The 15,808-nt window shown below is 36.8% G+C and overlaps 1 protein-coding gene across 4 annotated transcripts in view; it reads left to right on the plus strand.

Moving 5' to 3' along the window:
• The window catches only part of THSD7B (thrombospondin type 1 domain containing 7B), an 802,394-nt gene that overhangs the window by 257,936 nt on the left and 528,650 nt on the right, over positions 1 to 15,808 (plus strand). For all 4 annotated transcript variants that reach the window (XM_074335732.1, XM_074335728.1, XM_019752567.2 and 1 more), the window contains one exon: positions 13,075 to 13,885. In XM_074335732.1, the coding sequence (XP_074191833.1) occupies positions 13,075 to 13,885 (811 nt within the window). The remainder of the gene's footprint in view (positions 1 to 13,074; positions 13,886 to 15,808) is intronic.

The raw sequence follows: 15,808 nt of genomic DNA on the forward strand, positions 1-15,808 counted from the left end.
TCTGAAAACAATTATCCGTAAAGATATATGTGCTCTCATGTTCATTGCAGCTTTATTTATAGTGACCAAGACATGGAAACAAGCAAAGTGTCCATCGATAGATGATTAGGTAAAGAGATGTGGTATATACACACGATGGAATACTAGTCTGCCATAAGAAGAGATGAAATAGTGCCATTTACGACATGGATGGATCTTGAGATTATTATGCTAAGTGAAATAAATCAGACAGAAAAAGTCGAGAACCATATGTTTTCACTGATATGTGGGATATAAAACAAAGCAACAAAGTAACAAGACAAACAAAAGCTGACAGACATAGACAATAGTTTAGTTGTTACCAGAGGGTAAAAGGGGAGAGGGTGGGAGATGACGGTAAAAGGGATCAAATATATGGTGATGGAAGGAGAACTGACTCTGGATAGTGAACACAAAATGTGATATATAGATGATGTATTACAGAATTATACACTTGAAACCTATTTTCTAAACATTTTCACTCCAATAAACTTTAACTAAAAAAACACACACAACAAAACATGAATTTTGTGGTATTGTTACCAAACAGAGGGAAAAAATGAGTATGTCTGCAATATGGAGATATAATTGATGTCATGGGTGGAGTGGGGCAGTAGATACTGGAAGGGCAGACAAGAAGCTATTCTTCTTATTCGTACAAGAAAAGACGGTGAGTTGGACAAGGGTGGTGATAGTAGGGATGAAGAAGCATGGAGAGATTCAATTGATGTTTAGGAGGTAAAGCTGATGGGGGACTGATTGGACTTGATATTTGTAAATAGAGTCTTCAGGATGCACATTAGACTGTATAGGGTAAATAGGTGTTTCTAGTTGTTTCTACATAGAAGAAATGTGATTAAGCCATGATACTGCTGTTTCTTATAATTTTTTTTCAAATATAGTAACTTGGAAATTATTTTTTAGATGACAAGAGTAGTGTCTCAAATAGTCTTAAAATCACTGTTTCAAAACAAGAATAATAATTCCTTTGAAAAAGAAATTGGATGGACTAGATGTTCTATCCACCAAAATGCAGCTTATGTTTTGTTCTTTCTCACCGTCCATTGAATATCTGCTACTAGGAAAAGAGAAGGCGTGTTGAGAAGCAGATATATTCCATGTAACCGTTAGAAAATTAAAGTTACTAAGAAAAAATATTATCTCAAATATGTTCTAGTACAATTTTTATCCTAGGCAAAATTAACTCTTGAGTTGTTTTAGTGGCAAGCAGAATGGATGTCATCCTGCCCTTTTGCTCTATGTATTATTAAAGGCGATATGCACTGTCCCCACCTTGCTTTCTTTCCAGTGATCCTCTAATCTCCAACAATCCACAAGGCCTCCATTATCAAGCCTAACATGTGTTATATTCACTGTGGAATTAACACTTTGTTCTCCTTTGGGGGGTGGGATACAGTTTAAAATGTTCAGTCTCCCCACCTCCTATTCCAGTTTCAGTTCTGTGTAGGACAAAGACAACAGATTTCTGCCCCCCCAACCCTCAAAGGTGTTCACTGCTTTGGTGGTCAATAAGCTAAGGGACAAAATCTTTCAGAAGAACATCATATGAGACTCAGCTTTACTCTGTTTTTGACGTACTCTTTATTTTTTCTTCCCCTTAATTGTACAGATACCTGAGTAAATGATTTTCTTCTACTTTTCCAGGGAATGTAGAGGGCTTAACTGAAGCATTTATTGTAAGTAAAGTCAAAGTTGAGTGGAGTCACATTTCTGGGATGAGAACATCCCATAAATATCCCTTGACAGGTGTCAGAGCCCCCAGGAGTTCCAGGGCCACCATACCAGCCAGGCCATTGAGCTGGGACGAGGAGCTGTAGGAGGGAGAGGAGGGGCAGGATTCCTCACAGCAGATGCACTCAGAACAGAACCCCTTCCTAATATGTTTTACCTACTGGGTTTTGCAAGACTTCGTTTGCTCAAGGGATATTGCTGCTAAAAATAGCTAAACTTCAGTTGTTGCGGAAAAGGTTTGGAGCCAATAGAATTGTGGAGACATTTTAGTCTCGGGGTTTTGATTACCTTGACCAAATTCTTTGACCTCATACTTTGGTGATCTCATCTAGCAAAGCAGGCCAATATCAATAACCATGTTTCCCCGAAAGTAAGACCTAGATGGACAATCAGCTCTACTGCATCTTTTGGAGCAAAAATTAATATAAAACCGTCTTATATTAATTTTTGCTCCAAAAGATGCATTAGAGCTGATTGTCTGGCTAGGTCTTATTTTTGGGGAAACGGAATGTACATATGGTATTGGGAGGATAATAGGTATTCAAAAAAACCCGGCAGCTATTACTAATATTGTTATCATTATTCTAGGGACACGTAATTTCTAATAGGTGCCTGAGGCTTCCTTTGTGTGCTAAACCCTGAACCTTATTGGGTGTACTTGAATAGCAGCTTAATCCTGTTCTCAAGCATGCAGAGACAGGAAGGGTCCCATTTCATATAATGCATTGTGAAGGGTGCCTGGGAGCAGTTATCTGCTCCAGGCGGTAGTCCAGGAGGCCGAAAAATGTCAGCATCAATGGGCAGTTTGTGGTTTGTATTACATGTGTTTTTATGTAATTGGCCACTTGTTTGTTCTGTTTTTCCTCCCTTCCTTCCCCCGCACCTTGGATTGGAACCATTTAGAGTCCTCATTCTTCCCTTGCAGTCTTAGAGCTGTTGTAATGGAAGCCAGTGTGATATAGTGTGAAGATCACTGGGTCAGGTGTCTGGGATGGAATTGTCAGTCCCATTTCTGCTCCCGATGACTGTGTGACCTTGGGCAAGTAATTGAATTTGTCTGGACTACATTTTCTCTTCCAAAAACAGTGAGCTATGAAGATTACACTGCCCTATTCTAGGTAGTTAGCAGGTTATAGGGTTTACAGGTCTGAAAAGCTCCACTTTGTGTCAGAATGCAGTGGAGTATATGAGGTTTGACATTCCTTTAGGCTTCAGAACTTCTAGAAAGTATAACTGAAACCAAAAATATTGATAAACAGTTTTTAAAGAATGATTTTCTATCTGTGGTGTTTCACTAGCTGATAATTCGCTCAGATATGTTTCTTATCTGCTTTGCTGTCAAACTACTTTTAATGAATGTTTGTGCTACTGGCAACTAATAATTTATAGTCATAAATGATAAGTAACAGAGGCACTTTACTTTCCAGTTAGAGGCGTCTGTCCACAAAGAAGAAATGAACTTCGAATGTGTTGTTTAGGGTCAAACAAAAACATAATCGTACGGAAAGAGCCTGGGATATTAGCCGCAATGCTTATCCTTACCTGGAGTGTAAATATTCAGCCAAATCTTCTGTGATGGTCTTGCATGGGATCACAAACTGTCTGCAAAAGGAAATCTTTATACCTATGTAAAGGAAGTTATATTTGGAAGCTCTTAAGAGTTGCTGTTAAATTTTTCTACAGAGATTTGCTGGAATAGTTTAGCACACATATCCTTCAGATCACAAATGTGTTTTGGAAATAGTTTTAATATTAATATAGGGTTATTTTCGGTCCCTGTAAAAAGGGCAATGAGATTTTTTAATGCAATGCATTGGGGTTTACACTCCTTCTCATTTAACAATTTTTTCTGTGTTACATTTTGTATGTTGTATTTCTGTTGCTAGCTGATGCCTAACACACTTACGGCTGTAACTAATGAACACGTTTTCTCTGAGTGTTTAGAAAGTATTGGGTGGCTTTGTGCATCATCTGCTAGTGAAAGTTATTAATTATCATGAAAGATTCAGAAATGTAGTCTTGGAAACTATCATCTCTTCTGGCTTCTGTCAGCAGACCTGATTCTGGTTCTTTCTCCTAGCTTCCAGTTTGCTGCTTTAGATCTAATGGGCTCTAGGAAGTAAAAACATTGAGACTGTTAATACTGCATATAAAACAAGCAGACAGGCCTTAAAGAGGGACTAAATGTCCTCTTCATGAGCAAGTTGGCATTACATTTAGTACACAGATTTGGAGAGATATTTAATGTCTAATTCATTTTTATATTTCTAGAGTCTAATGTACTACCTTTCAAGTAGCAGGTCGTGAATCATTGTTATTTTAATGAATGAATGCTCAGATGGCACTTTTTATCATTCCTTGGGTTATTTGATATATTTTAGAATGTATGATTTCTTAGGTAATGTGATATCTTAGATAATTGTTTACTATGTAAATGGAGATATTACTTTAATTATCCCATGGATGATGTGAAAGCTTTTGGAGAAGTAAAAGTTACTACATAAATTTACAGCTATTTTTTGGAGGTGAGGTATGTTACAGGTAAGCCAATGTTTGATATCACATTTTGTAATTCTGAGTTTTATGAATGCTTTGATGTAGTAATGATCTACAAATAACTTGGTTAAGATACTAAAGTTCTGCATTGACATTTGTGTCATTCCTGAACCCCGTTGCCCAAGTTAAAAATAAAGCAATGTCAAGATAATGAAAACTGGGGTTGAAAAAATGAATAATAAAACAGACATCTCTCCTTATTGCATGAGTGGTAGTAAATCAAGGTTACTGACTCAAACAGTGGAAAGTACTGGGCAAAAGCTTATTCTCTGTCCACAGCAATTTTTTTTGTTTGTTTGTTTTTTGCAGGCATCTTAGTGAACACCACAGCTAAAATTCAGGCATCTAGCATGCTGTCTTAAATAAGATGATTTAGATTTAGTAATACATTCATCTAAACTAATCTCGTTAAGGTAACTTAATTAAGAGCATACAATTTGCCAGCACTTTTCTGCTTCTAGGGGAATATTATATTAGATAATTCAGATATCTGCACTTTCTGCAAAAATACAGGAGAGGGAAAAACACACACACACACACACATACAAAAACACACACACATACAAAAAAACAGAAATCACGGTCTTAAATGTGAATGTGACCTGAGAGTTCATCAATACTACCTTTCCAGTCCAAAGAATTTACTTCTAAACCAGAATTTTAACTGGTAAATGAAAACTGACATGACTTAAAATACGTAGCACTTTATTTCAGAGTAACTGTGTTTATCTTACAGAAAGGGTAGAGAGTTGCAGGTGGATGATGTTTTAACACAATGTTGGTCTAGGTAAACAAGTATGGGATTACTATTCTTATAATACCATTGAAATGTTTTCTGAGAATGTAACACAGTATGAGTTTTTAGTTTAGAACCACATTATGTCCATAATTGAGCTTTTAATCCTTTGTTTGTTCTAAATTTTGTTTTATTTGTATTGCTTAACGAGTGTTTTCAGCTAAGAAATATAAAGTGATTCATGTTTAAAAACATGGGTTGCTTAACGTTTCTTTAGCTTTTTTATCTCAGACATATATTCTGACTATAGCATATATTTTATATATCTGACAAATTTAAAGGTGATATTCTTTTTCTTCATGTAACTCCTCAAAATTTTAATATGTTCTTCTATTTCTGAAGTCAGACAAGGGAAGTAAGATTTCTCGAACTGCAGGTCACATTTCACTGTAATATGCATGTTTTTTGAAATGGCAAAATCCTTCAGGGCCGTGAGATTTTCACTAGTGTGTGTGTTTAAAGTTCATAGCCAAACACAACTGAATAAATCATGGAACGCATTTTCTCTCCATGCCTGAAAAATGAAAATCGTTATAGGTCAATTGCTGAGAGATCTTGTCTCCATCTTATACATCTTGTTTGCAATTTGTTTTTCCTTTACTTCAAGTGTACCCAATTCACTTTATATTCACTCTTTAGTTACATGTGTTTTAGTTGTTCACGAAGTTTCCTTTAACATGAGGAGAAGCTATTTTCCCTTGACTGCCTTCCTAAACATACTGGCTAATGTTTATAAACATACAAGTCTCTTACCATGCCAAGAGCTGCTGTCCTAAATTTCATTGTTCATGTACCACCATGATTATTTGTTCTCCTATCCAGAAGAATATTAACTAACAAATAGGAGCTGTCATAGCTAAGCTACGAAACAAGTTTGTCTTGCGATTTTAGGAACACATATAGCAATTCACACTGGAAAAGGCTCTTTTATTTTATTTTAAAAAGATTTTTATTAAAATATAGCTAACATACAACACTGTATTAGTTTCATGTGTACACCATAGTTAGTCAACATTTATATACATAAAGAAGTGATCACCATAAGTCCAACCATCCGACACTGTACCACGCTATCACAATATTATTGACTATATTCCCTGTGCTGTACATTACATCCCCATGACTTACTTGTTTTGTACCTGGAAGTGTGAACCTTTTATTCCTTTACATTTTCCCCTCTTTTTTAATTTTTCAATTACAGTTGACATTCAATATTATTTTATGTTAATGTTAGGTGTACAGTATAGAGGTTACATGTTTATATAATTTAAGAAGTGATCCCCCTGACTAGACAAGTACCCACCTGGCACTATCCATAATTATTACCATATTATTGACTATATTCCCTGTGTTTTAATTTACACCCCTATGACTATTTTTTAACTACCAATTTGTACTTCTTAATCCCTTCACCTTTCTCACCCTGCCCCTAACCCCCTCTCATCTATTACCCTCATAAATCTAGTATCCATATGACACCATACATAGTTATTACAATATTATTGACTATATTCCTTATGCTGTACCCCACATCCCCATGACTACTTTGTAACAACAAATTTGTATTTCTTAATCCTTTCCGCTTTTTCACCCACCTTCCCAACCCCCTCCCATCTGGCAACCATCAAAATGTTCTCTGTTATCTATGTGCTTGTTTCTGTTTTGTTTGTTTATTTTGTTCTTTAGATCCCACATATAAGCGAAATCACATTGCATCTGTCTTTCACTGTCTGACATACTTCACTCAGCACAATACCCTCCAGGTCCATCCATGCCATCACAGCTGGCAAGAACCCATTCCCTTCCATGGCTGAGCAATATTCCATTGTATATATGTACCACCTCCTCTTTATCCATTTAGCCATCGACAGACACCTAGGCTGCCCCCACAATTTGGCAATTGTAAACAATGCTGCAATGAACATATGGATGCACACGTCCCCTCAAACTAGCATTTTGGGTTTCTTTGGATAAATACCCAGAAGTGGGATTACTGGGTCCTCCTTTGTCACTTGTTACAGCCTTTAGTTTTAAATATTCTGTCTGGTAAAAGTATCGCTAGTCTAGCTTTTTTTTCGTTTGTTTCCATTTTCAGGAAATATCTTTTCCCCAGCCCTTCACTTCCTGTATGTGTGCATCTTTCGATCTGAAGTCAGTCTCTTGTAGGTAATATATGTAGGGTCTTGTTTACTTATCTATTCAGCCACCTGTTTTTTGATTGGAATATTTAATCCATTTATTGCCATTTTAGTTTTCATATTTATTTTTATTTTTTTCTTCTTCATCTTAAAGAAGTCCCTCTAACATTCCTTGTAATACTGGTTTTGTGGTGATGAACTCCTGTAGCTTTTTATTACCTGGGAAGCTCTTTATCTGTCCTTTGATTCTAAATGATAGCTTTGTTTGGTAGAGTAATCTTGGTTGCAGGTCCTTGCTTTACTTCACTTTGAATATTTGATGCCAATCCCTTCTGGCCTGCACATTTTCTGTTAAGAAATCAACTGATTTCTTAAAAGTCTTGTGAGCGCTGTCTTGTAAGTAACTAACTGCTTTTCTCTTGTTTCTTTGAAGATTCTTTCTTTGTCTTTAACCTTTAGCATTTTAATTATGATGTCTCTTGGTGTGGGCCTCTTTTGGTTCATCTTGTTTGGGACTCTCTGTGCTTTCTCAGCTTATATGTCTAGTTTCTTCACCATGTTAAGGAAGTTTTCCATGATTATTTCTTCAAATAGATTTTCATTTCCTTGGTCTCTCTCTTTTCCTTCTGGTACCCCTATGAGTGAACGTTGGTATGCTTGGTGTTTTCCCAGCGGTCCCTTAAACTATTTTTTTTTTCTTTTTTGCATTCTTTTTTCTTTTTGCTGTTCTGATTGGATGTTTTCTGCTACATTGTCTTGTAAATTGCTGATTTGATCCTCTGTTTCATCTAACTACTGTTGATTCCTTTTAGTGTATTCTTCATTTCAGTTATTATATTCCTTATTTCTGATTGGTTGTATTTTATGTTTTCTATCTCCATTTCTGTTTCCTATCTCTTTGTGAAAGTTCTCCCTGAGATCACCGAGCATCCTTATAACCAGTGTTTGGAACACTGTGTCCGGTAGATTGCTTGTCTCCATTTTTTTTTTGTTCTTTTTCTGGAGCTTTGTTCTTTTCTTTATTTTGGACATGTTTCTTTGTCTCCCATGTTGGCTGCCTCCCTGTGTTTGTTTCTGTGTATTAGATAGAGCTGCTATACCTGCATCCTGCGCCCTGCCTGATGCCACCTGATGTCTAGTAGTGTGGCCTTATGTAGTAGGTTTGCTGGGGGGCCCAGTCTCCCTGGTCACCTCAGCCAGTTGCTCCAGGGGTGTAACTTTGTGGTTTGTGTGTGCCCTCTTATTGTAGTTGAGCCTTGTTTGCTCTTTGCATGCCAATGGGAGAGATTGACCTTCAGGTTGATTGGTTGTGAGGACTGGCCATAACGGCAGTGGAGGAGCTATTGTGCAGGGGTTGACCTTATGGAGCAAGATTCATTTTAGCAGGTCTCTGGTGCCTTCTCTGTCTGCCCACTGGGTGTGTTGGCCTTGGATGCAGCTGGGTGTTACTCCAGCTCATTCTGAAGCTGACCACCAGGTTTTCCAGGCTCAGGTCCTCCTGGGAGGGGCCCCCACAGCCCAAGTTCAGCTGCATCCTGTGCCCTGCCTGATGCCACCTGGCATGGGCCACAAAGCAATGTGCAGATGGCTGCCACCTCTGCTGGTCTCGGAGGTACCTTAAGAGGCCAAGCTGCAAACTGAAGCTGGCTGCTGTTAGTATCAGTCTTGGGGCTGCTCAATAAGTGGTATAGGACGAACCAACAGATGTTACTTGTTTGGGTTTTGTGAATCTTTGAGAGATTTTTAGGAAAGTCTGCAGCATGAGTTAAGACATCCCATTTGTGTGGAAAAGCCACTGAAAGTGGCTTGGGTGTGCCGAGAAATTGGATTAGGTAGGGCCTCAGGGAATTACCAGGGTGAGGTAAACAATGTTAGCCAGGTTAATAGAGACTCAGATATGGCAGCTGCCTGTGTCTGCACACTAGGAAGGAGGAGGACCCCCCACAAAGAAATAATGGATTCTGCCACACTTCTATCTGGGAGAAAGCTGGCCCACTAACTTTCTCCCTGAATCCAGATAGCTCAGTTCCTCCCATATGTTCTTTGTGCCTTTTGAGCTGCTGCCCTAGTGCTGGAGCTCAGAGCAAGTAAGTCTGTTACTAAGTGTGTTAATGCATGGGCCCTTTAAGAGGAATGCTTAGGACTTCCGCAACCCTTGGTCTCAGCCTCAATCTCTGCTGGTTTTTATAGCCTGAAGTTATGGAGACTTCTCTCCCTGCCACTGGAACTCTGGGCTGGCAGCCCGGTGTGGGGATGGGATGCCTCCCAATTTTTACCTGTTCCACATGAGTGTGGGACCAGCCCCTTCCACATCTCTGCCACTCCTAACAGTCTGGTGTTGGCTTCTTCTGGATGTCCTTAATTGTAGGACTTCTGTCCAGCTAGACTTCAGGGGATTCTCCATGATGGTTATTCTGTAGTTTAGTTGTAATTTTGAAGTGGTCATGAGAGGAGGCAAGCACAGCGTTTACCTTCTCTGCCATCTTGAGTGGCAGAAAAGGCTCTTTTCAAATGCAGGACAAGAGACCAAGCTTGTAGTCACACAGAACTGGTGTCCATTTTAGTCTACCATGTACTGGCTATGTAACCTTGGGTGTGTTTTGTAACTTCTCTGCACTTTATTTTTTTCAATTAATAAAATGTGCTCACTAGCCTCACCTCATGAGACTGTTGTAAAGAACAGGAAGGAAGGAAAGAAAGCACTGGGCAAATCACTAGTGGTGTGCTATATACTGGCTCTTGTTTGAAAAAAGAAAAAGAAAAAGAAAGAAAAATGTTGATTTGCCTTGATTTGTAGTATGGTGTAAATCCTGCCACCATGTTTAATTTCCATCTATGAATTATTTAACAGCCACCTGGTAAAATTTCTAAGTATTAAATGGTCCCCTGGTACCAGTCCAGCCCAGCACACAACTGCTAACCTACAATAAATGGTAGTAATGATTTCTTAATAGTTATCTTTTGCCTTCCATTGACCTGGGGAAATTTTTCCTGTTTGATAAAATTCTATATAGATAGAGAATGTGAAAACTAAGGAAACAATTAGTAATTTATAATGTTTAAAATATGAATGATTCCAAATAACAAAAGAGAGCTACCTTTACAATTTTAAAAGTAGGTGAAAAACCTATAAGAAGAAAACAGCATTTTAATAATAAGAAAATTCATTAGTCAAATGCTTTAAAAATAAGACTAAGGGTCACATTGTAAGGTGTTCTAGATGGATTGAATTTAATATTAACTTTTTCAAGTTTGGTTAGAAATGGCTCAATGTTTCTAATCTTTCTTCAATCTTCAGACACAAAAAAATTCTAAGTGGAAATTGTGTATATTTAATAACTAAATAAACAGAGATAAACTGACAGCTGTTCTTTTAAAACCCAGTGCTTTACACAAAGCTTCCTTTAATTTGATCCAATAACTGTTTTATATAATTCAAGGTTTATTTTAGATTTTAAAAGACTCCTGCAATCATTCATATATATATATATATATATATATATATATATATATATATATATATATATAGTTGTTTTGTTTTGTTTTGAAATTCCTTTACTGAGTAACCATGGTGATTTTTTTGGTAATAATAAAAATTTGCATGTATAGTCTGACATGATGGACAAGGGATGATATACTGAAACTAAAAGTGATTCAGAACATATGGACATGTGAAACCTGCAAATAACTTTTATGTAATAATGAAGATCTCAATATTATAAAACATAAAATTGTGGGTGATCTAGGAGGAAATCACCAGAATTGAGGGGAATTAATTAAATCAGTTTGAGCTGAGAGCACCATTTTCCATGTGCATTTACCATGTTTCCCCGAAAATAAGACCCAGCCGGACCATCAGTTCTAATGCATCTTTTGGAGCAAAAATTAATATAAGAGTTGGTATTATATTATACCCAGTATTATATTATTATTATATTATATTATATTATATTATATTATATTATACCCAGTCTTATATTAAAATAAAATCGGGTCTTATATTAATTTTTACTCCAAAAGATGCTTTAGAGCTGATGGTCCGGCTAGGTCTTATTTTTGGGGAAACACGGCATTGAGCCATGAGAAGTGCTGGGACAACACGCCTGGGGAAGTGTATGGCAAACCCAAGGGCATTTTGGTGAGTAAAAGCTGACTTACTCCAATGAAACTCCCCTGTCCATTTTATCAACGGGAGACTCTAGTTTGGGAGTACTGAAAGAATAAAGGGTACTTTCTATGTTAATCTCTCTCACAAAATGACAGAAATCATTGATACTATAGCCTAACATGGTATTGTCTAAAGTGTCATGTTTACTTATCCAGAAAAAAAGCTATGAAGAAGAACTGAGATGATTATACATTAAAACCCCCAAACCATTGTCCTGTAAAGTGATCGACCCTTATTGTACCATGTGTCCCCAAACAGAAATACTAATTTCTCTGGAGATGTATATGTCTCTTCTTAAATGCATATAGTACTGTGTACACATTTACTGTTCCTAGAAATGTAATAAATATGTATGAAAATAGATTCCATGAAATAATTAAATGGCATTTGGGTATTTGATCAGATTTGGGGAAAGAGAAGGACTGTACCTCCTTTCTCTCATCTGTGTAAATTAAAATGTTTCTCAGGGTATGAATTGCCTTTATGATTATCACAATCCTAGTATAGGGGCAAAGGTTACATGGTTCAGCTGATAAACGTTTTTTCAGATTCTTATTACATAATAAGTAAAGTGAAAGGGAGGAAACATTTTTCTTTTTTTTTCTATCGACACAAAATGGGATTCCTTTTCCTTGTGTAAAGATATATGATCAGACTTCTGGATAAGCCAGCTGGTATGTTTATAGACTAGATGCAAAATTATATATATATATGAGAACCATCAATTGGCAGCTCTTTCATCTGTCCATTTTTTGGACTCTTTCCCACAAAAGCTATCTCATCAATTTAAAGATTTGGCATATTGCAAGCTAATTTTGGAAGCTTTACCGGAAGTCAATACCTATCAGAAATCAAAATGGGTATATTTCAAGGAATATAGGGGCAGAATTTCAATAGGCAATTTAGTGCTACTTCTTTTATTACCTTATTCCCCACCCACACCACACCACACCACCCCGCAGCGTGTATCAGAGGTGGTTTTTTTATTATTATTATTTTTTTAAATGCAGTTCATTCTGCATGCTGAGATCAAAACAGCACATCTATGATACTTAGGCAATGAAAATATATTTGAATTACTTTGGCAGATTATTATTATTATTACTACTTTTATAACTTATTTCTCTTCTGAGCCATTTAGGGTATGAGCTGAAGAATTGGAAACATGATAAATGCTACTTTATTAAAACCTGGATTTAGGGCTTTTATTTTAGATGAAACACCACCTAACTAGAAAGTATTAATATCGAGTTAGATATATAGACTTCGGAACATAATAATTACAATGATTCCAATCATTTATTAAGTGTGTATTGTCTACTTGGCACCATATTATATCATTGATCCTCAGAAATGCTCTATAAGTCAGTGCTTTTATTATGTTCTCCCTTATGTAATTAAGGAAACTAAGGCTTAGAAAGTTGAAGTAGTTCCTCCAAGGTCACATTGCTGGTAAGAGATAGAATGGGATTTCAACAAAGGAAAATTGATGGAGAGTCCACATTCTTAACCAGTAAATTGTATTGTCCACCAAAATTCATAATTTCACACTGGCTGTCTTGGAAAGTGTGCTGGTTGAGCCATTTTTGTGTCGATGGCCTAATGGAATCTTTGAGTAATGGACACCCTTGTTTTTCTGCCTGTAGGTCCCTGGGGAAGGTGTACAGGAGATTGTGGGCCAGGAGGAATCCAGACTCGTGCACTGTGGTGTTTCCACTCTGAAGGGTGGACAAGTCACCTGTCTAACTGTGATGAGAACAACAGACCTCCAAAGGAAAGAAATTGCTTCCGTGTCTGTGACTGGCACAGCGACCTCTTCCGGTGGGAGGTTTCTGACTGGCACCACTGTGTGCTTGTTCCTTCCTCCCTAGGCCAAGCCAAGCTTCGGACTGCAGATTGCATAACAGCTCAGCATGGACTGCAGCACCGGACTGTGCGCTGCATTCAGAAGTTGAACAGAACCATAGTTGTAAATGAAATATGCGAACACTTTGCCCCTCAGCCCCGCACTGAACAAGCTTGCCTCATTCCTTGCCCCCGGCATTGTATTGTATCTGAGTTCTCACAATGGTCCAAGTGTAGCAAGGGATGTGGGAAGCAATTGCAGCACAGAACTCGTGTGGCCATTGCTCCCCCTCTCTATGGAGGTTCACAATGTCCCAATCTGACTGAGTCAAGAGCCTGTGACGCTCCCATTTCCTGTCCGCTTGGAGAACAGGAATATACTTTTAGCCTTAAAGTTGGACCATGGAGTAAATGTAGACTGCCTCATCTTAAGGAAATTAACCTAAGTGGAAGAACTGTTTTGGATTTTAGCTCTGACTCGAAGGAGCGAGTCACCTTTAGACATCAAAGTTACAAGCCACATCACCATTCCAAGCCCTGGGACATAGAGATAGGTTATCAAACCCGGCAGGTTTGGTGTACAAGAAGTGACGGAAAACATACTATGTTAAGGTAGGAGGCCTTCCGTGTTTGTAACTTTGATTCATGTAAATATTGTACAGTATTTTATAAGGTGTATTTATGGTTTTCTACCAAGGGTTTTCCCTTTGTAATGAGGTTTGAGATTTGGGTTGTTAGCAGTTTCATTTGAGAAGTTTTCGATTTCAGTTATAAAAATTTCTAAGTATAGACCAGGCAATGCTCTGAATTCTAGCACAATTAGTAGTGCAACTATATAGGACAAGTCACATATTTCCACATTTATCAAATAGCAACCAGTAAAAACAAAACGTCTATTGTTACTATAATAATGAAAGACAGTTTTATTATAATGAGAAATATTCAAGTTCACTCTCAAATTTGTAATATAAATCATGTAAATATAGTTTTTCATAATGTTTATGTTTTTTGAACTTCCTTTGTTTTTGTTTGATTAGTTTTATTTTCATGATTAAGAAGGTTCTTTTACATGTGAGATGTAGATTTTTTATAGTAGCAATAATATCAGTAAGTTAATCCAAATCGTTTTTCTTTGGCATTGATTTGATAAAACTATTAACTTGTACAGCAATAATTAGAATTACAAACCCATAGAGAGAATAAACTAAAACTTTTAAAAGCAGTAGTTTAGGTTTCATGATTATTTATAATTGTTTTATTTTAAAATATAGTATGAAACATCATGATGTAAGCTCAGAGAAATATGTTGAAAGAAATATTTGTTTAATTTTCTCCCAGAAGGTCTTAAATGGAAGCACTGATATGTTGCCAAATTTCTTCAAATTGAAGAACATGTTGTTCAATAGTACTTAAATTACTAAACAATGAAACACTCATCTTTAGAATTAATCGTTATCATTGGTTACTGTTTTCTTGGGATCCACAGCTGGCTGGGAGAGGCACAAAAGATTACACCTGCTATTTAAGAACAAAGTAATATGATGAGTTTTTTTTGTTTTTTTTTCATTTGACTTCACAAATGAACACATTTTATCTGTGGTTCTTTATTCTCATTTATGCCATATACAATTGGCAAGTCCACTGAAGAGTGATTTTTAGCTTTTTATAGCCTGCCTTTGGGAAGCCCACAAGAATAGTAGATAATTTGGGTGATTATTGTTTGAAAATGCATGTGGGATTTTTGTAAAAATCTATTTTCGTAATATTCCACATTGGATTATTACATAGAATGTTTTCATGTTTGGTTTTCTAGTTTTTATCATGTTCTATTTTTTTTTAGTTAGTAGACTTTATTTTTTAGAGTGGTTTTATATTTACAGAAAAATTGAGCAGAAAATAGAGTTCCCATGTATCTTCCCATCACTTCCCCTCCACACATACATAGTTTCACACATGTCTTTCATAAGTGTAATACATTTGTTACAATGGATGAGCCAATATCAATACATTACTATAGCCCATAGTGCATTAGATTTCACTTTTTGTGTTGTACATTCTATATGTTTGGACAAATGTATAATGGTATGTATCCACCATTAGTGTATCATGTAGAATTGTTTCACTGCCCTAAAAATCTCCTGTACTCCACCTATCACTTTTAACTATTGCTCTCCTCAAACCCCTGCTTACCAATGATCTTTTACTATCTCTATAGTTTTGCCTATTTCAGAATGTCATATAGTTGGAATAATGCAGTGCATAACCTTTTCTGATTGGCTTTGTTTAGTTAGTAATATACATTTCAGTTTACTCCATGTTTATTCATGGCTTGATAGTTCTGTTCTTTTTTGTTTTAAGTGTGCTTTTCCAGGACTGATCAGCACCAAGTCAAGTAGTTGTTTCAATCTAGTTGTGGAGGGTGCAGCTCACAGTGGCCCATGCAGCGATTGAACCTGCAACCTTGTTGTTAAGAGCACTGCGCTCTGACCAACTGAGCTAACTGGCTGCTCCAATAGCACAGTTCTTTTTATCACT

The sequence above is a fragment of the Rhinolophus sinicus genome, linkage group LG01 (genome assembly GCF_036562045.2).
Source record: "Rhinolophus sinicus isolate RSC01 linkage group LG01, ASM3656204v1, whole genome shotgun sequence".
NCBI classification, from domain to species: Eukaryota; Metazoa; Chordata; class Mammalia; order Chiroptera; family Rhinolophidae; genus Rhinolophus; species Rhinolophus sinicus.